This window comes from Chlorocebus sabaeus, chromosome 7 (assembly GCF_047675955.1).
Source record: "Chlorocebus sabaeus isolate Y175 chromosome 7, mChlSab1.0.hap1, whole genome shotgun sequence".
Taxonomy (NCBI): Eukaryota; Metazoa; Chordata; class Mammalia; order Primates; family Cercopithecidae; genus Chlorocebus; species Chlorocebus sabaeus.
Genome location: NC_132910.1, coordinates 42,190,030 through 42,214,052, shown reverse-complemented (window position 1 = coordinate 42,214,052; position 24,023 = coordinate 42,190,030). Strand labels below are relative to the sequence as shown.

Below are 24,023 nucleotides of genomic sequence, written 5' to 3'. Positions count from 1 at the left end.
CCAGACTGTTTGCAAATAAAACCAGTGTCATTGTTCCCATAGCTTTCCATAGTCAGAATAAAATATTCCCAGCCCCAGTACCTTTACATAAAATCTTATGCATAGGAGGACCTCAATCAACGGTTGTTACTTGTTCTGAATGACTCACCACATTCAAGAAAGTAACAGAAATGGTGAGAAATGAAACTTTTAAAACTAATATCACTAAGTGACCAGGGCCCATGGGAAAGAGCAAGGAAAACGGGGAGAAAAAGGGTTAATGCTAACAAGAGAGTACACCATTGTCAGGTTTATTCCTGTGGGCATTATTACCAAAAATTATGACTAATCAGTCTTCAGCATGGTGTGGTAACTGGCATGGCTCCATTTGTCCACTTGGTTCTATTGTCAAAGTTTCTGTCTTTGGCAAAGACACTTATGGGAGAAAAGTGAGCTTAATTTCTCTACCCTTAATTATGCTTTGACAATTTTGCTCAGCATTTTTAAAGCTTCAGGCTTAAAGGTGGCTGCCAAAGTCTTTCTTGTTAAGCAGGGCCTAACTAGTCTAAATAAACCTTTATTCTTAATAGGAAGCATATGCAACATAATTTTAATTAAATAAATTTAGACTACATGAATCAATGTTTGTTGCATATTCTGACATAAGGCTTCCCATCAGATTTACTAAAGTAAAATAAACAATCTGAGAAAAAGAAGACATGTTCATGTACAAAGACATAAACTGACTGCTAATAATGTAACTGAAGACCTTCAAAGCAAACAGATAATTTCCTTAGCTGAGAATCTGACATCAACATTTTCTCAGAATATTCAAATTATATCTATCTTCAAAATGTTTGCTATCATACTACTAATTATAATTTAATACTTTCATTTGGCAATTATTTACCTTCTAATTTCTGTGCTATGTATCAGCCACTATCCAAAGGACACAAGTGTTTCTGCTAAAACACATTGTACCTTTCCTTCTTTCTTTTGGAATGCATTTTAAAGTGGTATTCATTATATTCCTAAGCTATTAAGAATATCTTTATTGTAGGCAAGAGTAAATTGAATTATCTTGTTTACTCCTAATTATTATCCAAATTTTAATTTGTGCCATCAACATGCCAAGTTTTCCTAAGAAAACTATAAATAATAGAATATCTGCCAAATTACTTATGTGTGGTATGAAAACTACAGTGAAAAAAAATGCTAAATTTATGTCTAAAAGAAATCAAAATATTTGTTTATTTTACTCATTTTATTGCATCTGTCAGCATGGCTACTTAATGCATCCATATAGTACAATAAAAACAATAGTTGAATTATACATTTTATGAGACAAACAAAAAATAACCATGTAAGCCCAATATCATTATAAAACACTTAAGTCTAATATTCTTTAGGTACTATAGAGTCACCAAGGAAAACATAGTCATTTCCAAAGAATTTTATGCATGACAAAATTGCACTTAATTCCTTACTACATTTTATTTGATACAACATGGTACCATTAACTGGGTGGCTTCTAAACCATTGAAATTTATTTTTTACAGTTCTAGAGGCTGGGAAGTTCAAAATCAAGGTGTCAGAAGATTCAGGGGCTAGTGAGGGCTTTCTGGTTCACAGACAGCAATCTTCCAAGTCCTCACATGTTGGAAGGGATGAGAATATTTTCTGAGACCTCTTTTATGAGGTCACTAATAACATTCATAAGGGCTTTATACTAAGGACCTAATCATAGTAATAGGTTTGACTTCCTAATACTGTAACATTGGAGGTAAAAATTTCAAGCTGAATTTTTGGAGAACATAAATTTTCAGTCTATAGCACGCATATTAATATGATTCGACCTCTAAAATAAAATTCAATAGTTATTTAAGTGGATGATATGGTTTGGCTCTGTTTCCCCACCCAAATCTCATGTTGAATTGTAATTCCCAGTGTTGGAGAAGGAGCCTGGTGGGAGGGTGATTGAATCATGGAGACAAACTTCCACCTGCTCTTCTTATGACAGAGTTCTCCCAAGATCTGGTTGCTTGAAAGTGTGTAGCACTTCCCCCTTCTCTCTCTCTCTGTCTCCCTCTCCTTCTGCCATTTGAAGACATACTCGCTTCCCCTTCACCTTTCTGCCATGATTGTAAGTTTCCTGAGGCCTACCCAGGGATGACTCATGTATAGCCTGTGGAACTATGAGTCAATTAAACCTATTTCCTTTATAAAGTACTCAGTCTCAGATAGTTCTTTAAAGCAGTGTGAGAATGGACTAATACAGTAGGCAATTTCAAAATACAACAGATGGAACTATTGCCAGAAAAACTGAACTCACATTGAGTCCATATTTGACAGCTTCTCATATTCATGGTCTATCTCAAATGAGCACATTAGTAATAAATCATAGACTTTGAATTTTACCTGGGTTACTAAGTTCTTATTTTAAAAAATGTGTTCACACTTACAGGTAAACTGTGAAATAATATTTGAAATGATGTAAAAAAACAATAAAAATGAGTATAGTGGAGTTTATATGAAATGATAATACTAAAGTAAGAAATCAACACTGAAGTGCTATACATGAGATCAGTTGCCTAAATTATCATTGATAATGATATTATATCAAAAATATAACAATGTGAATTCCCAGTCAGATTCAGTATCTGATGTATATATCACATGTTTTAAAATCTTAATATCGGTGTGAACAAGAATGATGGTGTGATTGTTACCTCTGCTATTATCTCATACCGAGGTTTTTCAAATTATTGAGAGCAACAGGTGTTCAGGAACAGAACACCATTCAACTGAATACATGTTGGTTTCAACTGTTTTCAAATAAAACTGCCCTGGCATCTTTTGACAGAACAGATGTTTCAGTGATGCCAATCTACTCTGGATTCTCAAACCAAGATTAAGGTTATAATGACTCAGTTTCTTAAAATTCTTTTTGTTTGAAGAAACATACATATTTTTTTCCTTCCCTATAATTAAGGCCTTTATTGGTTGTAAAATTTTGCTAGCAGTAGTTCACTATCTATCCTTTACATACAAATTAATTCAGAAATCTTCCCACGTTCTGTACCTGAACTCTACCACAGTATTCAAGCTAATCCTACAGAATCCTCACTTTGGCCAATTAAGGAATGCAATCCAAATGTATATATCCTTCAGATTTTCAGGGCCCTGTTTAACTCAGTGATATACAAAGTGAAGCCTTAAATTTAATAATCCAAGATATTATTTTAATAGATTCTCAGAAAATTGTGTACACAAAATTTCTTAAATGAATTATTTGATTAAAGTAAGCAAAACAGACTATGACCCAATATCTGAAGGCATGGTAAAATAAGCCATTTTACAAAGAAAAATTTCTATTAGTACTACTTAAGGAACCCCAAAACAGGAGAAATCCAAGACACCAACCCGGAAAAAATGAAAAACTAATTGAGATTTAAATTTAAGACAGAAAATGAATGTGTGAACTGTAGAAGGGAGAGGAGGTATGCCATTATTTTTAGTATGTATTAATGTTGACAAGTTCTTTATCTTGTACCAACCTTTCAAAAATGATTTGGACAGTGTATGAGAAGAATTTGAACAGCAATATGAAGCTAATAGACAACATGAAAGTATTTGCTAATATTTTCCTACTGAAATATTTTTCCCAGAGGTCTACTACGTCTGAGAGATATCGCATATCTTTTAACACAAATTAAACAAAATTCATTTTGACTTTAATTTATGTAAAAATAATTTTATTTGTCTTACCAGGATATAATTCTCATTTTTCTTACTATGTGAGCATTCATCATCCATCAGCAATGCTGTCTGCAATAGTCAAATAATAGGTATACTATTTATTCTAAATTTATCTTGACTGAACCAAGAGAAAAAAAATGACAACAAATAATACTATATAAACATATATATAAAGTCTTGTTTAGTAGTTGATATCTTAATTTAGAATTTACTTGCAGTGTTTTTAAACAAAATTTTGTAAAACACTTTTTAAAAACATAATTCTTTGAAGTTAATTTAAATATGGTGACATTTAATGGAAACTTCCAAACTTAATGGAAATTAAAATAGCATTGAGGGATATAGTGAGAAAGGCGGAGCAATACGGCTGAATAGAAGCTTCCAGAAATCATTCCCCCCAACCAGGAACAACAAATTGAACAACTCTCCACACAAGAAAGCACCTTCATAGAAACCAAAACTCAGGTAAGTAATTACAGTACCTGGTTTTAACATCATATAGAGGAAAGAGGCACTGAATAGGGTAGGAAAGACAGTCTTGAATCACCTACACCACCCCTCCCCTATTCCCCAGCAGTAGTCAGCCACCGGCCATGGAGAGAGAATCTGTATGCTTCAAGGCGGTACAGTGCAGTAATTGTGGAACTTAGCATTGGAATACAGTGCTGCCTGGTCACAGTGGAAAGTGACTCAGGGCAGAACTCAGTTGGTGATCATGGAGGGAGCATCTAGACCAGTCCTAGCCAGAAATGAATTACTCATCCCAGCAATTGGAACCTGAATTCCAGTAAGCCCCGCCACCATAGGCTAAAGAGCTCTGTGGTCCTACATAAACTTGAAATGCAGTCTAGGGCATAAGGACTGTAATTCCTGGGCAAGTCCTGGTGCTGAACTTGAAGTCCATGAAGCTAAGGTGCAAATGACCCAGTGAGACACAAGCTGGGGTGGCCAAAGGAGTTTCTGCATCAACCCTCCCCCAACTCCAGGCAGCACAGCTTGCAACTCTGGGAGAAACTTCTCTCTGCTTAAGGAGAGGAGAGGGTAAAGTAAAGAGGACTTTGTCTTCCAACTTGGGTATTGGGACAGCCACAATAGAACAGGGCAACAGGCAGAGACCTGAGGCCCCCATTTCAGGTCCTAGCTCCTGGTTGAAAATTCTAGATATACCCCAGGCCAAAGGGAACCCACTGCCCTAAAGGGAAGGACCCAGTTCTGGCAGGATTCGTCACCTGCTGACTAAACAGCCCTTGGGCTCTAAATAATGGGCAGTAGCAGGCAGGCAGTACTCGCTGCTGGCCTTGAGTGAGACTCAGAGCTATGCTGGCTTCAGGTGTGACCCAGCACATTCACAGCTGTGGTGGCTATGGGTAGAGTCTCCTGCTTAGAAAAAGAGAGGAAGGAGTAAATGGGACTTTTTATTGCAGCTTGTACCAGCTCCACCATAGTGGGGAAGAGCACCAAACAAGCTCCTGGGGTCCTGGATTCCAGGCACTGGCTCCTCGATGGCATTTCTGGACCTGCCCTGGGCCAGATAGGAGCCCACTTCTCTGAAAGGAGAGACTCAGGACAAGCAGCATTCACCATAAGCTGACGAAAGAGCACAGGGCCCTGAGTGAACAACAAGAGTAGCCAGGCATTGCTCACCCTGGGCCTGGGGTAGTGGTGGCTACAGGGAGAGAGAAAGTCAGTACCAAAAGAGAAGAAAACAAGCCTGGCTGGATTCACCACGTGCTAATTGTAGGGCCCTTGGACTTGAGTGAACACAGGTGATAGCCAGGCATTGGTCACAGTGGGCCTTGGGAGGTCACAGTGGGCCTTGGGAAGACACAGTGCTGTGTTGGCTTTGGGTTGAATGCAGTTTGGTCCCAGTGAGGTGGCAACAGGGGTGCTTGTGTCACCCTTCCCCCAGCTCTTGGCAACTCAAAATAGTGGGAGAGACTATGTTTTGGGGGGAAGTGAGAGAAAATAAGAAGAATCTCTGTATGTTAATACAAAAAAAATTTTCCTGACCCTAGCCAAGAACCAAGGCAGTACCCCTATGAGTCTGCAAGATGACAGCTTTCCTGGGCGAGGGATGCCCTCTAATGCAGATATGGCCACAGTAACCAAAGACGTATCACAGCAGCAAAGTCCCTTTGAATACCTGGAAAGCCTTCCTAAGAAGGATGAGTTCAAAAACAAGCCCAGACTGCAAAGACTACAATAAATACCTAACTCTTCAACACCCAGACACCAGACACTGATGAATATCCACAAGCATCAAGACCATTTAGGAAAACATGACCTCACCGAAGAAACTACATGTGGCACCAGTGGCCAATGCTGAAGAGAAAGAGAGATATGTGATCTTTCAAACAGAGAATTCAAAATAGTTATTTTGTGGAAACTCAATGAAATTCAAGCTAACAAATGGAAAGGAATCAGAATGTATCACATAAATTTAACAAATAGATGGAAATAATTTAAAAGAATCAAGCAGAAATTCTAGAGTTGAAAAATACAATTGAAATACTGAAAAACAGATCAGAGTCTCAGAAGAACTGATCAAGGAGAATAAAAAAGTAGTGAGCCTGAAGACAGGCTATTTGAAAATACACAATCAGGGGAGATAAAAAGTAAAAAGAATGAAGCACACCTGCAAAATCTAGAAAATAGCCTAAATGGGGCAAATCTAAGCATTATTGGCCTTAAAGAAGAGGTAGAGAGACAAACGAAGGTATGGACAATAACATAGTACTTCCTAAACCTAGACAAAGATATAAATATTTAAGTACCTAAAATTTATAGAACACCAAGGAGATTTAACCCAAAGAAGACTATCTCAAGACATTTAATAACTAAACTAAAAAAGGACAAGGATAAAGAAAGGATCCTAAAAAGCAGCAAGAGAAAAGGAACAACATACATTGGGGCTGCTGTATGTCTGGCAGCAGGCTTTTCAGTGGAAACCTTACAGGCCAGGAAAGAATGGCATTACATATTTAAAGTGCTGAAGGAAAAAACCTTTATCATAGAATAGTATATCTGACAAAGATATCCTCAAACATAAAGGAGAAATAAAGATGTTCTCAGTCAAACAAAAGACAGAGATTTTGTTAAAACCAAACCTGTCCTACAAGAAATGCTAAAGAAAGAGAATTCTTCAATCTGAAAGAAAAGGATGTTAATGAGCAATAAGAAATCACCTGAAGTTACAAAACTCACTGGTAATAGTAAGTACACAGAAAAACACAGAATATCATAACACCATAACTATGGTCTGTAAACTACTCATATCTTGGGTAGAAAAACTAAAAGATGAATGTAACAAAAATAACTAAAACAACTTTTCAAGACATAGTATAAGATATAAATAGACACAGTAAAAAGTTAAAAAGTTGGAGGATGAAGTTAAAATGTAGGATTTTTAATAGTTTTCTCTGTACTTGTTTGTTTGTTCATGCAATCCATGTTGTCATCGCATTTTAAATCTATTGTTTAAAAAAATGGGTTATAAGTTGTTACTTGCAAGTCTCATGGTAACCTCATATCAAAAAACCCACAGCAGATAAAGAAAAATAAAAAGCAAGAAATCAGAACATACCACCAGAGAAAATTACCTTCACACAAAAGAAAACAGCAAGGGAGGAAAGAAGGAATAAACAACCAGAAAACAAAATAGGAATAAGTAGGAGTAAGTACTTACTTATTAATAACATTGTTGAATGTAAATGAAATAAACTCTCTAATTGAAAGTCATAGAGTAGCTGAATGGATAAAAAAATGACCTAATAATCTGTTTCATACAAGAAATACACTTCACCTGTAAAAACAAATATAGACTGAAAATAAAGGGATGGAAAAATACATTCCTTGCAAATGCAAACAAGAGCAGGACTAGCTATACTTATATCAGAAAAAGTAGATTTCAAGACAAAAAATATAGAAAGACACAAAGAAGGTCATTATATAATGATAAAGAGGTCAATTCAGCGAGAGGATACAAGTGTAAGTATATACATACCCAATACAAGAGCACCCAGATTTATAAAGTAAATATTATTAGAGCTAAAGAGAGAGATTAACTCCAATACAATAATACTTGGGGACTTCAACATCCCACATTCAGCATTCGACAGATCATCCAGAAAGAAAATCAACAAAGAAACATTGGATTAATGACTTAAATCTAAGACCTAACTATCAAAGTACTAAAAGAAAACACTGGGGAAACTCTCCAAGACCATGGACTAGACAAGGATTTCTTAATTAATAACCCTAAACCACAGTCAACCAAAGCAAAATTGGATAGATGAGATCACATCAAGTTAAAAAGCTTTTGCACAACAAAGGAAACAATAAAGTGAAGACAAACTCACAGAATAGGAGAAAATGTCTGAAAACTATCCATTGAATAAGGAATAAACATCAGAATAAATCAGGAGCTCAAACAACTCTATAGGAAAAAAAAAAAAAAAATTAACAATGCAATTGAAAAACGGCCAAAATATCTGAATAGACATTTCTCTAAAGAATACATACAAATAGGAAACACATATATCAAATGGTGCTCAACATCACTAATCATCAGAGAAATGCAAATCAAAACTACAATGAGATATCATCTCATCCTTGTTAAAATGGTGTTTATCCAAAAGGCAGGCAAAATAACAAATGCTTGAGAGGGGTGAAGAGAAGGGAACCTTCATACACTGTTGGTGGGAATGGAAATTTGTACAGCTACTATGCAGTACAGCTTGGAGGTTCCTCACAAAACTAAAAATAGATGTACAGTTTGATCTATCAATCCCACAGCTAGATATATTCCCAAAAGAAAGGAAATTAGTATATTGAAGAGATATCTGCACTCCCATGTTTATTGTAGCACTATTCATAGCAGTCAAGATTTGCAAGTAATCCAAGTGACTATCAACAAATGAATGGATTAAGAAAATGTGATACATATACACAATGAATACTATTCAGCCATAAAAAAGAATTAGATGCTATCATTTGTAACAACATAGATGGAGCCTGAGGTCATTATGTTAAGTGAAATATGCCAAGGAAAGTAAGACAAATTATACATGTTCTTACTTATTTATGGGAGCTAAATATTATAAGAATTAAACTGATGGAGATAGAGAACAAATTAATATACAGTGCTTAGAAAGGCCCACTTGCAAGATTAGCCACTGGTTGGTATATAAGAACTTGACTGACTGGTAACCAGAGTCCTACATGCATATAAAGATTTCCATAAATGGTAAGATTGGCTCACTGTCCCTAAGTAGTTTGTACAAACAATATTTGTACAATATTGTTTACGTTAAATACCTGATTGCTTCTGGGAGTTTAGAATATTGATATATACCTAGGTACAGGGTTCCTACATAATAAGCCCCCAGTAAAATCCTTTGGTGCTGAGTTGGCTAACAGCCTTTACTGGGCAGAAATATCATATACATGTCCTGTATTTACATTGCTGGTAGAGGAGAGTGTGATCTTTGTTGAATTCCGTGTCTTCTTACAAATCTCTGAATGTAGGGGTAGTCTTAGGGACCGTCGACACACCCTGGAACTGCTAAATCAATAGAAAGATGTGGAGGTGAAGCTGTGTATTTCTGGTCTAGTCTTAATTAGACTGTCATGTTTCCCTTTCTTTTCCTCTGGAACATTCACGCTAGGGGAAGCCAGCTATCAAACAACAAGTCTAATTATCCAAAACCAGCATACTGTGAGAAAGCTCAAGCTAGTCCATGGAGAGGCTGAGGACAGAAAGAAGGAGGCAGAAGTAGAATAGAGCAGTGTGTGTGTGTGTGTGTGTGTGTGAGAGAGAGAGAAATCCCAATAGGTACAGTGTTTCCAGCCCAGCACCAGACTTGTGAATAAAGGAATTATCCTGGGAGTCTACCTCACTTGAGTCTTCAGACGACCTCATTCTCCACCTCAGTCTGACTGTACTCACTTTAAAACCCTACATAAGAACTGCCCAGATGAGTCCAGTCGACCTACAGAATCATAAACAACAATAAATTATTATTTTAGACTGACAGGTTTTGAGATGGTTTATTACTTGGAATTACATGAGTGTAACTATCATTTTGTATTACATTAATCAAAAGTAATTGCTTTAAATATACATAGTATAAATAATAGATCCCTCTTAAAATTTATTCGCATTAGAGAACCATAATGATGCCATGTTTACTTAAAATTATTTTTATAAAACACATTGATTCCTTAAATATATACCTATTGCATGGTTTTATATTCAAAATTCATCAGCTATCCCTCAAAGAATTTTTTTTGCCTGCTTATTTCTTCCCCTATATATTAATGAATCATATTTCTATACCATAATTATTGATTCATCAGCATCCATCCCAAATTATGTTTAGTTTTACCTACGTGCTTTCAGTTATCTGACAAATAAAATATATTACCAGAAATTAGTATTACTTGTAGGACTGAATATTAGCCCTTGCAAAACCAACATCATCTGCCATTTCACAATTACCGCCTCACTATTAACACAATTAAGCCAACCAAACAAATAAGATTTTACTAATCTCTGTATCATGCTATCTATTTATTTGTAACATCAGAAAGTTACCTAAAGGGTAAAAATAGGAAAACATTAAAAAATTAGTATCACAAATTATCTTTGGCTTTGTTCTTTTAGGATATTCTACATACAATATATTAACAAATTCTGCTGACCCAACATTCAAAATATACTCAATATTCAATCAATTCTTATCCCCTCAACTTTTACCACTCCAGTTTAAGCCATCATAATCTATCAACTATAGAAGCCTTGACTTCCTTCTTCTACCATGTCCAGTAATGCCTGTATCTACACAGAAACCAAAGCAATAGTTTAACAATAGTCTGATTATGTCATTCTTTTTTTCGACAAACACTCCAACGGCTTTTCATCATATGTGAAATAAGATCTTAAGAATTTATCATGACACACTAGACCTTTTATGATAAGATTTCTCTGTGACCTAAACTCGTATTACCTGTCTCTTCATTCATTCTACTCGAAACACAGTATCTTCCATTCCTGAAAAGACCGAGTATTCTCTTGCTTTTGCAGTTGTTATTCTCAGGTTTCTTCCCATAAAAACACGAGTGCCTTTCTCCCTTTCTTCATTATGGTCTATACTAAAATATTCCATAATCAAAGTGGCCTTCCTTGGCCATCCTTTTTGAAACACCAGCTCACTCCAGTGCCAATTTCTATCCTTCATATTCCACTTTACTTTTCATCATAACATTTATCACATTACCTGACATTTTATATATATATATATATATGTTTGCTGGCTGTCTATTTCTTTTTCCAAGAACCCAAACACCATTAATGCAGGGATTTAGTCCGTGATGTTTACATCAAAATACCAATGCCTTAGACTATTACTAACAACATGGTAGGTACTTGATAAATTGATTCATCAACAAATTCTTGAATGCATAGATGACTTAGTAAAAAATTATCAGAAATGCAGAAATACACCATAGTGGGCTCCTCCAGGGATATTTAAAAAAAGCGATTTCTAATACTAAGAGAGATCATTACATTCAATAAATGAAAAGGAACAATAAAAACTCTCTCATACACACATAAAAATAAATCTATGCAGGATACACAGCAGACGATGTTGTGAAGGTCATGCCAAAATTTGATCTCTTTTAGAGTCTCCAAATGTGTTCTTTTATATAATGATATATTTAGACAAAATAAATTGCAGCTACTCACTATGTTGATTTTATAACATATAAACAAGTAAAACAGCAGCAGCGCTTTGTTCCCAATGAGTGTTGCCCCAGTATTCTAAAGTGGTTAAATAACACTCCTTCACTGGAAGGTATGCTTTTAGGAGGTTACCAGGTTACATTACCATGGAGGTTTGGATAACAAAAGAAAAAATTGCTATGGTGTATTCCTGATAAAGAGATATTATATGTTCATTTTTTTTTTTTTTTTTTTTTTTTTTTTTTTTTTTTGAGATGGAATCTCACTCTGTCGCCCAGGCTGGAGTGCAGTGGTGCGATCTGTGCCCACTGCAAGCCCCGCCTCCTGGGTTCACACCATTCTCCTGCCTCAGCCTCCCAAGGAACTGGGACTACAGGTGCCCGCCACCACGCCTGGCTAATTTTCTGAATTTTTAGTAGAGATGGGATTTCACCGTGTGAGCCAGGATGGTCTCGATCTCCTGATCTCCTGATCCACCTGCCTCAGCCTCCCAAAGTGCTGGGATTACAGCCGTGAGTGACCACGCCCGGCCAATATATATATATATGTTCTTATTGCTATAGAAACTATTATGTATTTTTTTCCAAGTAGTGTTTCATTATATTCACCAGTTTTCCCTCAAGACAAATTCATTATATCTACTCCTTCTCAAAATTAAGAAACATTTCCATTAATCATTTTTCATAAGAGGAATCTGATATATGAGCTCAACTGAACACTCAAGGGTATAAAATAAATAGCACGACTTGTAGAAATAAATGTTAAACTTGAATCTTCATCAAAGTAAATAATTTATGTTTAAAATATATTTCTTTCATATTTGAAAATAAGGTAGTAGGGGTTCAGTGGCAAAATTTCTGCCTTACATTATTTATAAGACTTTCTTGCATTGAACTTGGAGATCTTGCATACATAAAAATAATAATCAACACTTACATATGGGTTACTATGTGCTGTTGTAGACACTTTGCATTTATTAACTTAACCTTATAAGAACCTAATTAAGAAGTAATTGCTGTTATTATTTATAAATAAGATATTTAGACACAAAATAACTGGCTCAAGGTCTCATATAGCTAGAAAGTGGCAAAACTGGGGTTCAATCATCCCAGGCAGTCTCCTAATTAGACTACATTGCTTCTAATGCCCCTAATTCTCTTTTCTGCTTTATTAAAAATAAACATTGCTTTAAAAATAGAAATAAGTGGTCATCACAGAAACTACAGAAATTTTTTCTTAAAATAATATGATCCATCCAGAGTTGAAGATTGATAATTCTATATTTACTCCATCTTTTTTCTACACACTTTATTTTATACAATAGGGAGCAAACTGTGTGTTACTAATTCTTGAATCTAGGCTATATGGTCACGTAAAGCTAAGCATCATTTTTATTGCTTAACATACCAGTATTTCATGGTAGAATACACGTTTTTAAATAATAGGGATAGGGTCTCCCTATGTTGCTAAGGTTGGGCTCAAATTTCTGAGCTTAAGCGAACCTCCTACCTCAACTTCCCCAAGTGCTGGAATTAGAGGAGTAAGACATTACACCCAGCCTACCAAAAAAAAAAAAAAAAAAAAAAAAAAAATTTGAAACCATTTATTAATTTATTTCTCTGCTTCCTCCTTTCCATCCTCTGCTTAAGCAAAGTGGCTCTGTGCATATTAAACTTAGGTTTATGTCATGGCAGAAGAATTTTCAGACACAATTCTATTCCTAAAAAGTACAACAAAGAGTTTTTTCTTGTTCTTATTCTTGTTATTGCTTTTTCAGTGCCCTGGCTGATTTAAGGAGAGAAGGAACATCTCTGAGGGAAGCCTGGAGTTTCTTTAGACTAAAGAGTAATAACTAGGGATGAAGAAAAGAAGTCAGAGAACCTTGGATTTCATAAGAAGAGACCCAGGAAAGAAGCAAGTGTCACACTGTCAGTTCCTCGGGACTGTGGCCATACCTCGGAGAGGGTGGTGCCATTGTGCATTCTAGGTACTGTGACAATCCCACTAGGCATTCCAGGAATGCAAACATTCCAGGGAAGCAGTAGTCAATTGGCCAAGAAATGCACTGAATTACATTTGTTTGTTTTAAATTTTGATCAAGGATTGGTGAATGGAGGGTATTCCTCAATGCCTTTTTGCACTTTTGAAGCACAAAAGTCTTCAGAAGTCCAAAGAACAATAGAAGTTTTTTTTTTTTTTTTAGTTTCCTGCTGAATTTATCACAGGATAAATGCAATACAGTACAGTAGGATAAGATTATTTCCTAACATATCTAATTAAAAAACATTAAGTAGGAAAAAAGACTAAAATGTAGCCACCATGCTTCATTAAAGTACAAATAAATTCAAAAACTGATGAACATGATTAGCAAGAAGAACATGGCTCATGATAAACTGTACTTTTATGGAGGGTCAGGAACAATGAGCCAGCTTTAACTTCAAGAGTGTTAGTTCCAGAAATGGATTGAGGCTGCTAATAACTGCATATGTACAAAAAAATTGAAAGGGTCATCCTACTAAAGAACAGTAAAATGTAGTGGTTTGAAGCCATCTTCGGTGTGGTGCATTTTACCATGGCTAACAAAGGGAGATGGCAGGCAGATGAGATGGGAAGTGATTCAGTGTTTCCAAGAAATTAGGGAGAATGCCAGAGGGAAAAGATAGAAAAGGATAGAATGAGCACATTAAAATTAACGTCAATTTTGTTCAGGTTTACTCCTCAGAAAACTATAAAAAACTTAATGGCTAAGCAATCTGCTGTTTTTCATCACAGCAATGTCTCGCTTTAATGATCTTGAACTTTTAGGATTCTGCTGTTGATGTTTGATAACATTTTGTTCCTACCTAAGCAAAATTGGTTATCCTTTGGCTCTTCTATAATGATGTAGTGGCATGTGTCAGATCATATGTATGTACAGTCGATATAATGCTGAATAGTCTATTAAAAAACAACAAAAACTAGAGGTTATAATTTGCCTTTTGTTTCCAAATAGATGCTCATAACAATAGTTTATAAAGGTAAAAGAATTTGACAGTTTTTATAAAAGAAACTTTTTAGAACCAAGCATCCTAGAAACTCCTCAGTACCAAGAGGCTGCCCAGGAAATCTGGAGTTTATTATGTGTAGTATATATGGAAGATTGTGAATTATACACTATCTTCTATGCAGGAATACAGTCAAATGCATTCATCACCTGGCATGAATATAGTAGGAATGGTGATGACTGTGGTGACCTGGAGTTCATGTGCTCTGTCTAGATGGAGAAAGCCTTCTCATCTCTTGTCAAGTAGTTCTATTTACAATGAGATGCACAAAGTTTTCAGATTTTTCAATTGTTTAAGACAAAGTTGGATGAATTTTTGTGTGAAATGTCCTCAGTTTTGAAAGGATAGCCACACCAAACAAACCACTTTAGCAATGGTTTTTAAACAGTAAACACGAGTTTAGCAGGAACTGAACCATAGTGTGGGGGAATAGAGAAGTGGGTACGTATGTGGGGCTTAGACTATCTTTCAGTGCAGATCATTTTTATTTACTTGAAAGAATGGGCTCCAATATTAACAAAGTTGAAAAATGCTGCCTAATGGAAAAAATAAACATTTGATTCCAACAAGACTGAATTACCATTTTAAATTCATGTATCTCTGAAGTTTAACCTACCTTGGGATAGTCCCTAGGATGCCATCTTGTTTTCTTCCATACTTAGTTTAATAGCTCTTACTATGGTACATTCTTAACAATAGCCAATTTCTCATCTAACATTCAAGAATAAAGGCATGGGTATTAGTGGGAAAGTATTCATTTTTTATTAAAAAAATTACCATTCGTCTTTATTTCAAACGATGTGGTTGAAATCAACTTAATCTGAATGTCTTTCTACAGGTAATGCTTAAAGAAAAACATGCACCTTGATAAACATACCAGCCAAAACAATATATCTTCCTCCAACTGTTCTGAGTGCTTCCAAAACTGACCAAGAAAGTGGAGGAAACACCTTTCTTCTAGTAATCTAATTACTTCCCAGAAGAAAAAGGGAAGTCAAATACCTCAATCACCCACCAATATTAGAAGAAGTTTTGCTCTTCTAATATTAGGGTGGATTGTGATGGGGTTGAGTGCTGAAATCACCGTATCTTAGAAAAGTAAGTTAAGAGGTTAAGAGGATTAATCTAACACTAACATGAAATATCATGTCACATTCATGGGGAATAGGTGAAAAAGACAACCTTTTATTTTCTAGTTACCTAGCTATTCAAATATCATAATTTTTATCAAAGTTTTAGACATATGAATTATAATATCAGACTTTTTCAGAATATGGTTACAAGAAAACTTAAATGTCTTCTATGTGTTATATAATTCTCAACATATCCTTGAAATTACAATGCTTTATACTCTTAATATTCTGTTCAAAATAGTTCTATATATTTTGTGCTTATATAACATTAAATGAGTGTTACATTACTCATTTACATAATGACAATTTATAAACTAAAAATGAAAGAAGCAGAAAAAGTTTTAGTTCATAATTTTGAATTTTAAGTTTAGATACTTATAAACACTAGAGGGATAATTTTATAGGTAGTTAAATATTTTGAAAAGATATAGGCAATACTCCTTTCACAAAAGAAGTAAATTAGAAGTCACTATAAATATGTTGTCCATCAAAAGACAATATTATATGTTATAAGCACTTGGAAGTTTTAATTTCCTTAGAACAATTTGCATTTACCCCAAAACTATTGATCTCTCAGAACCAGTTAGAGAAACTAACTAAAATAATTGTATTTATATTAGCTTTATGTCAGCAGATTCTGAAATATGTCTAACCTTTTTTAACTTCTGTTAAAAAATACATTAATTTTCAAAGACTGTAATCATTGTCAATATATTAAAAAGAAAAAATGGTTTCTGGTGAAGTTTGGAGGATTCAACCAAAATCTTGTTACAGATATGCTTCTTTGGTAAATGTGTTCCATATACCATAAAATGGTAACATCAAACTTTGTAGTATTAGTATTATTTTCTCATTTATCTGTATAATAATAAAGAATGTTTCAATAAATAATGTAATCGGAATATCATTCAGTATTTAACAATTAGCAGGTATAGAAAGGGACTTCTAACAAATATTTGATTCTCATTAAGCAAAAAAGGATCCATAACTAGAAAAGTAAATACTCTTATTTGAATTCATAGCCTTCTATAATTATCATTTCAACAAGATGGCAATACTCAGTATATGAAAATCCATGCCAGAAACTGTACTAGGTATAAGCAATATAAACTTGAATAAGATACAGTCCTTATATGAAAACTAAAAAAAACATAATAATTGTATGTTAAAATACTACAATCATAAATGCAATAATCTTAAAATGTGCACCTGTCTTTAAACAAAACTATACTGAAATAAGTGCACTTAGGTACATCATCCCAACATTTTAAGTTTTTTCCTCAGGCTTTTGAGAATTGTTTTTATTTATAATAATACCAATAATATCTAAATACCCCAGTAAAAACATAAAATAGTTGATCTACAAGCTTTGGCTTAAATGAAAACATCTAATCTTAAGTGGCAAAACAAGACTTCACATTTGTTATGTATATAGCCTCCCAAACTGAAAAAAAAAATGCCACTAGTCATACCACATACTTATTTTCATATTTACTTGAATATTTATTAAATACAATACGTTTGGTGGAATGATTCCATATTTCAACTCTTGATTTTGACTCTTATTTTAAAAGGATTACATCATTAATTATTGGTAACCTAGCATTGCTAATGAAAATTTAACCACTAGATGAGGGCTGTTTCCTTCTACCCTTATGAATTATATTAATATAAGTAATATAAACAAAATATGTAAAACCTCTAATTCATGTGAATCAACCTATTACAATAAAACCCCACCATTTACGTGCAAGACAAACAATCGTCCCATAAAGCAGTAATTTTCATTCCAAATCTTTACTTTTAGTTAGCAATAGAATGACAATAGAACACACACACAAAAAAATGATTTTAAGATTTGAAATCAGGGCTTTGAAGATTAAAGCAGTTCACTTCACCATCTACACATAAACGATTTTAAACTATTTATTAAATATCCTAAAATTTTTATAAATAATGCTTTCTTGTTTATTTTTTACCTTGAAAGGCACTGGCTCTTCGGTAAGAGGACTAACAGGAAGTGATGTGGTACTGCTTGCTGGACTCATGTCTGTACTCTGCAAGGACAGTGAAATTGAATTAAATAAGGATTGTTTTGTAGTCATTTTGACTATTCATAATTTAGAAAAAATAAATAAATAATTAAAATAAATAAATAATAAGTTAAATATGAATGTAAAAATACCAGATTTAATGTTGATTTAATCATAATTATATAATAAATCATTCCTTATATAGAAACAATCATCTGGGAAATTAGTCAAATTATCACTCTCCATGTATATTTTAAGTGCATTTTATCAAACATGATGGCCATTTTTTGTGTTAGGGTGTTATTTATTATCATCATTGCTTAATTTATATGTTACCTTTTTTAAAATTAAACTGTAGCTGTAATAATTCATTATGTTGCTATTTCAATGTATTTCAGACTGATTTTCAAACATGTATTACAGTTTTTCTTCTATAAAGAGCTAAATCATTGCAACCATTTTTTTTCATTATGTAAACCAATCTGCCACAATATACAAACTGAAAAAATATTAAATTTTTTAAATTCCTAAATTCGTAGCCCCTGACATTTTACCTTTCTTTTATTCTGCTAAACAAAAATTTAAGAATAAAAGATTTACACAAATGTAAGAGAATGCCTGGATTATTGCTAATGGTTGTTTTTCTAGTTTTTTAAAAATACATATATTAAAACTTATTTAATGTGAGATTAGCCTAAAAAAGAGATACCAGTTAGAAGTTCATCATTAATTTGCTTTTCTAAAAGTAAGAAAAAGATACTAATAGTAGGTAGCAACAGAAGTCATTTTATTATATTCTTAACACAGTCTCTCAGAGGGATTCTCCCATATGCAAATAAAACAAAAGAAAATAAAACATTGAAAAGAATATATACCCACATTTTCAGCTTGGTTTCTAAATATATGTGCAAACACACGGAAATTTTGCAGTGAAGATTAAAACCAAAGAATGAATTCACCTCAAGTGAGATAAGGATATAAATAGACAAGTTTGACTCACTTAAGTTTCAGCAAAAGAACGCATTCAAAGCATAGGTGCTACCACCGTTACTTATTCTTAGAAACTTTCTATTCAAGGATTATTTTCAATTCACTGTATTCATATGCACAATAAACTGGACATATTTTAAATATCCATTAAGTTGGGACTACTTATGACTCCCTAGTCCAGAAACCAAGGACAAGAACTATAAACACAGGAACCAAGATATTCAGCATAATGTTAATTTAACACATACCACACCTATTTTGGAAATTGATATAAGGCAGTGCATTGAGTAAAAATGTCTAAAGAAGGAAATTAGGTAAAAATTGGACAATAATCTACTAAAGGAAGTAGGAAAATACATGCACCAGATAATTGAGGTGAGTTAGATACTGACTTTAATTTCAAAATTTATCCGGAGTTCTACACGATTTATTTGATCAAAACCAGGAAATATTATGAATTGCTGACTCTCGCTCTCTGATTATATGACATAATAGAGAAACAAGGCTGGTCTTGCTAACTAATTACCGCAGGATGTTAACATAAGACATGAATGAAGCTTTATGCTGAAAAACATGGAAAAAAGACTCTTGAGCTACTTCTCTTAAAGTTGGATTTCTCACAAGAATTTAAGCAAGGGACAGGACACAGTTCATTCATAGTTGAATTATCCGATATCTACCTGTAGTATAGACAGCCTGCATAGCTTACTAAAGTATCATACCCTCAAAAATTATATATTTAGGAGACATAGATGACATTCATTTGTAAAAATTGAAAAGCCTGGATCACAGTCTTTCCAATGAAGGTTTAATTTTCATAAGAACATGAGTGCAAAGTCAAGGTTCATGGTAAACTTCTTTAAAAGTTGAGGTTTCCCACAACTTTCCAGACATTAATGTATAATTCAAAGGATAGTAAAAAGCAGACTCCAAATTTTACATTATGTAACACTGATTCTTTGAATGTCATTCTAAGAGAAAATTGTGTTCTAGCTATAATTTTCAAATCAATCTTAAAGTGTGACACCTTAATTCTACTGTTCTGAGGACATATTGAGATAAATATTTAAAAAAAACAAATCCATCTCATATGACAACATCTGATAAACTGTACTTAGTTATCAAGTTGAGAAACACATAAAGTATTTTCATGCTTATCCTATTGTTTTCCCATTTGCTTTTCAGTGATCTGTAATTTAAGTGTCATTCCAATTTGCTTATTCTTTTAGATAAAATACTATTGTAAAGCTTTTGAAGATAAGTCTTATCCATATTTCATATTTTAATCTATTTACTCTTCCATTCAATAATAGCAATAATGATACAATTTAATATCTAAATGAAATACTTAAGTTACATTTGATGTTTTAAAAGTTGATGATTTTGTTAATCCACAACTTTCTTCATAAAATGTTCTGTCAGAATTATGGCTTCATCTGCTTTTGATAGATTCCAAATATATCAATATATGTAACTATATATACATATCCATATATGTAACCACCACCAATATCAGATACAGAACATTTTCATCACCTCAAAATGTTCCCTCATGTGCCTCTGTATTCAACTATCCCCATCCCTGCTCCCAGGAAAAATGGGGTGCTTTCTATTACTAGTCTGCTTTGGGCTGCTCTAGAATTTCATATAAATAGAAGTGTATAGAAGTGAATTCTTTTGGGTCTGGCTTATTTCACTCAGCAAAATGATTCTGAAATTCCTAATGTCATATTGGTGCATATTTCAGTAGTCTATTATTTCAAAATTTTGTGTAGTATTTCATGATGGACAGAAATTTGCTTATCCACTCACTTACTGATGGGATTTGTGTTGCTTCCTGTTTGGGGCTCTAATGAAAAAAACATGCTGAACATTCATGTATATATCTTTTTTTGGACATGTGTTTTAATTTATCTTTAGTAAATACTTGACAATGATATATCTGGGTCTTCTGGCAAATTTATATCCTGTATTATGTAAATTTTATAAGAAACTGACAACTGCTTTCCAAAAGGATTGTAATATTTTGCACTTCCACTTGCACTGTGTCTTGGACACATTGGTGTATCAGTCTTTTTTTAAAAATTAGGCATTTTATGCATGTGCAGTGGAAGCTCATTGTGGTTTTAACTTTCTCTTTCATGGATTACTAATGATGTTAAGCATCATTTCATGTGCTCATTAACTATAAGCATATCTCATTTGCAAAGAGTATTAAAATATTTTGCCAATTTTTATCATTGGATTATTGGATACAAATCCTCTGTCATATATGTTCATTACAAATATTTTTACCCAGTTTGTGGCTTACCTTTTTATTTTCTTAACCATATATTCAAAAGGGCCAAAGTTTTCTAAACTATTTTTTTTTTTTAAGCTTGCTTTTTGTGGTGTGTGCTTTTGGTGTTTTATCTAAGCAATATTGGCCTACCAATCACATTCTCAAATATTCTCTCTTATGTTTTCTTCTACTAATCTTTCACTTCAATACATACGGGCAAAAGATAGCAGGATCAGAGATTTATTCTTTGAAGATGCTTTTCCAGTTTCTTGGTATATAATAAACATTAAATCATCCTTATACTACATGTGTTCTAGCACAAGATTTTCATAGGTTAATTTGAATTTTAACAAGTAATCTCAGATATTTTAACCACTCTTTCTCATTATATGAAAGTCTTATATTTACTCATGTCTTCACTATCATTATAATAAACTTAAAAAATGGATTTATTATCTGTAGGGAGGGTAAGAACACTTTGCTATAGTACTGAAATGTTTAAAGTAATATTCAAGACTCTCATCAGAGTGGGTTATTATGAAACTTCCCAGGAAGATAATTAGGAGAAGGAGAGAAGTGAAGTATTTAGTTGGGAAGGAGAATAGAAATACCAAGAGAAACAATGTTTCTATTACCTCAGAGACTGGTTCTCTTACCATTGGACTCATCTTTGGCCCTGAGCAAAAAGAATGAGCAAGCAAACATTAAACAAACAAACAAACAATCTATTTTAAATAAAATCCCAAGAGACAGATGGGAAATACTACCCTTTGCTTCAGAAATTTCAATGGAATAAACTATGATCTAAGCACACAAAGCTTCCTGCAAAACACCATGCCACCTTATCATATTCAAATCTGCAATATGGCATTGGTGAAGAGCAGATATCCACAGGCTAAATGAAAATGACACCATACTAAAGGAAAACAACAGCAGGAGGAAGACTAGAACTTCTCTTAGCTCCTATGTGATGGCTCCTTAAAACATACATGAATAATCAAGGACAATTTATCAAGAAATTGGAAAAAGCAGATAAGTGATCTCATTGAAATCTTCAAACTCACCTATCTTTGTACTAACTTAAAGTCAATTAATAGAAGTCATTGTTGATGAGAAAAAAATAAGTATACAAAGTTTATTAACAACCACAATAAAACCCAAGTGAAAAATAAGACTTGCAAATCCTAAGAGTTGGTCTACCTCAAAATAAATAATGTGCATGAAAGAAAATATTTTTGTTACACTAATAGCAACTTTTTTTCTCAAGTTAAATTCAGACAAAAATTTGGGAAAATGGTATATCATCTGTTACTATAAACAATGATTTAAATGTTTAGTTTGAAAATGTGATCATGCTCAATGGACACTGCTTAATTGACATTGGGCAAAGTACATAGTTGAGAGCTTTGGAACTCAATATTCTGTCACTAAAAAAGCAGAGAAACTGAAGAATAAGAGGCACTATTAATAATCAGAAAATAAAGTTGACATTTTGAGTGTTACATCTTCTCATAACTGCTACTATTATACTTACTATTGATAAATACAAACGTGTACTCATTTTAATAGCATTGGGAAACATAGTATTCTCTTCTTATTTTGATGTGAAGAAAGGAAGAACTCTCAATTAATTCACAAACCATTTGTCATTTGGTACTATCAATGTTCTGTGCATACAATTTTCAAGTCAGTCGTGTGTATCTAACAATATAAAATTTAAAATTTAAATTCATTTTTGAAATATAGTTAACTGATTCATAAGTTAGGGAGTTAATTTTTAATCCATGAAAATGAGATAATCTTTTATAAGTATTATAAATATTTTATTGTATAAGCCTTATGTTTTTCTTCTGATTCGGAGGAAAATGTGTTAATTTTATTGAATAAAATATCCTTACTAACACCCAGTGCCTAGATCTTGGTTTTTTTTCTAAAAAAGAAACCAGGGCTCCTAGGAGAAATGGCTGATTCCAAGTCCGGGATGGGACAAGAAATGCACAAGATGCACAAGATGATTCTGGAGCATCCTTTTGTACCATAAAGCAAGGAAGTACTCAAAAAACAAAAGAACAGGGGTATGCCAAAAAGACAAAGAACAAAGAATCAACACGAAAGAGCTTCTAAATGCCAAATCTGGAACAATTCAAATAACAACATAAATAACATACTACAAAGTATAACTAAAAGTATTAAAACAATGAGCAAATAAATCGGGAGAAGAGACATTTTTTCAGAAAAATTCCAAATCAGCAAATGAGAGACGAGACAAATCTTTTTTTCAGAAGAATTCCAAATAATTCATTTAGATAGTTGTCTTCAAGAGATGAAACTTAACACCCTATTCCCACCCTCAAGCTGCACTGAACGACTTTCTTCCAAAGTGTAATGTGTGAAAAAAGGAAAATGTAACTTCACAGTGGAGAAATCCAGCACACACTACCTCAGCCAATTGATCATGTAGACAGCATGAACGTTGTATAATGTGAAGAGAGGGATCCTTCACATCTATGGTCTTCTACCCTCAAACCAATGGCTACAGTCTAATCATGAGAAAAATATCAGACAAATCTAAATTGAGAAATGTTCTGCAAAACCCTAATCAGTGCTTAACAAGAAAAGTGTGAGAAACTTTCACTGCGAAGACATGTCGAACAACAATAATAAAGCAGTGGTCCTCAACCTTTTTGGCATGAGGGACCGTTTTCATGGAAAACAATTTTCCAAAAGTGGGAGAGGGATGATTTAGGGATGATTCAAGTACATTACATTTATTGTGCACTTTATTTCTATTATTATTACATTGTAACATATCATGAAATAATTATACAACTCACCATAATGTAGAATCAGTAGGATCCCTGATCTTGTTTTCCTGCAACTACATGTCCCATCTTGAGAGGGATGGGAGAATGTGACACATCAGCAGGCATTAGAATCTCATAAGGAGCATTCAAACCTTGCATGCGTAGTTCACAATAGGGTTAGTGCTCCTAAGGGACTCTAATGCTGCAGCTGATCTGAAAGGCAGGTGGAGCTCAGTTGGTAATGCCAATGATGCGG

At 33.7% G+C, this 24,023-nt stretch overlaps 1 protein-coding gene across 2 annotated transcripts in view; it reads right to left on the bottom strand.

The window, feature by feature from the left end:
• The window catches only part of CCSER1 (coiled-coil serine rich protein 1), a 1,436,819-nt gene that overhangs the window by 838,405 nt on the left and 574,391 nt on the right, over window positions 1-24,023 (bottom strand). For both annotated transcript variants that reach the window (XM_073017490.1, XM_073017491.1), the window contains exon 7: window positions 17,639-17,716. In XM_073017490.1, coding sequence (XP_072873591.1) covers window positions 17,639-17,716 — 78 coding nt within the window. The remainder of the gene's footprint in view (window positions 1-17,638; window positions 17,717-24,023) is intronic.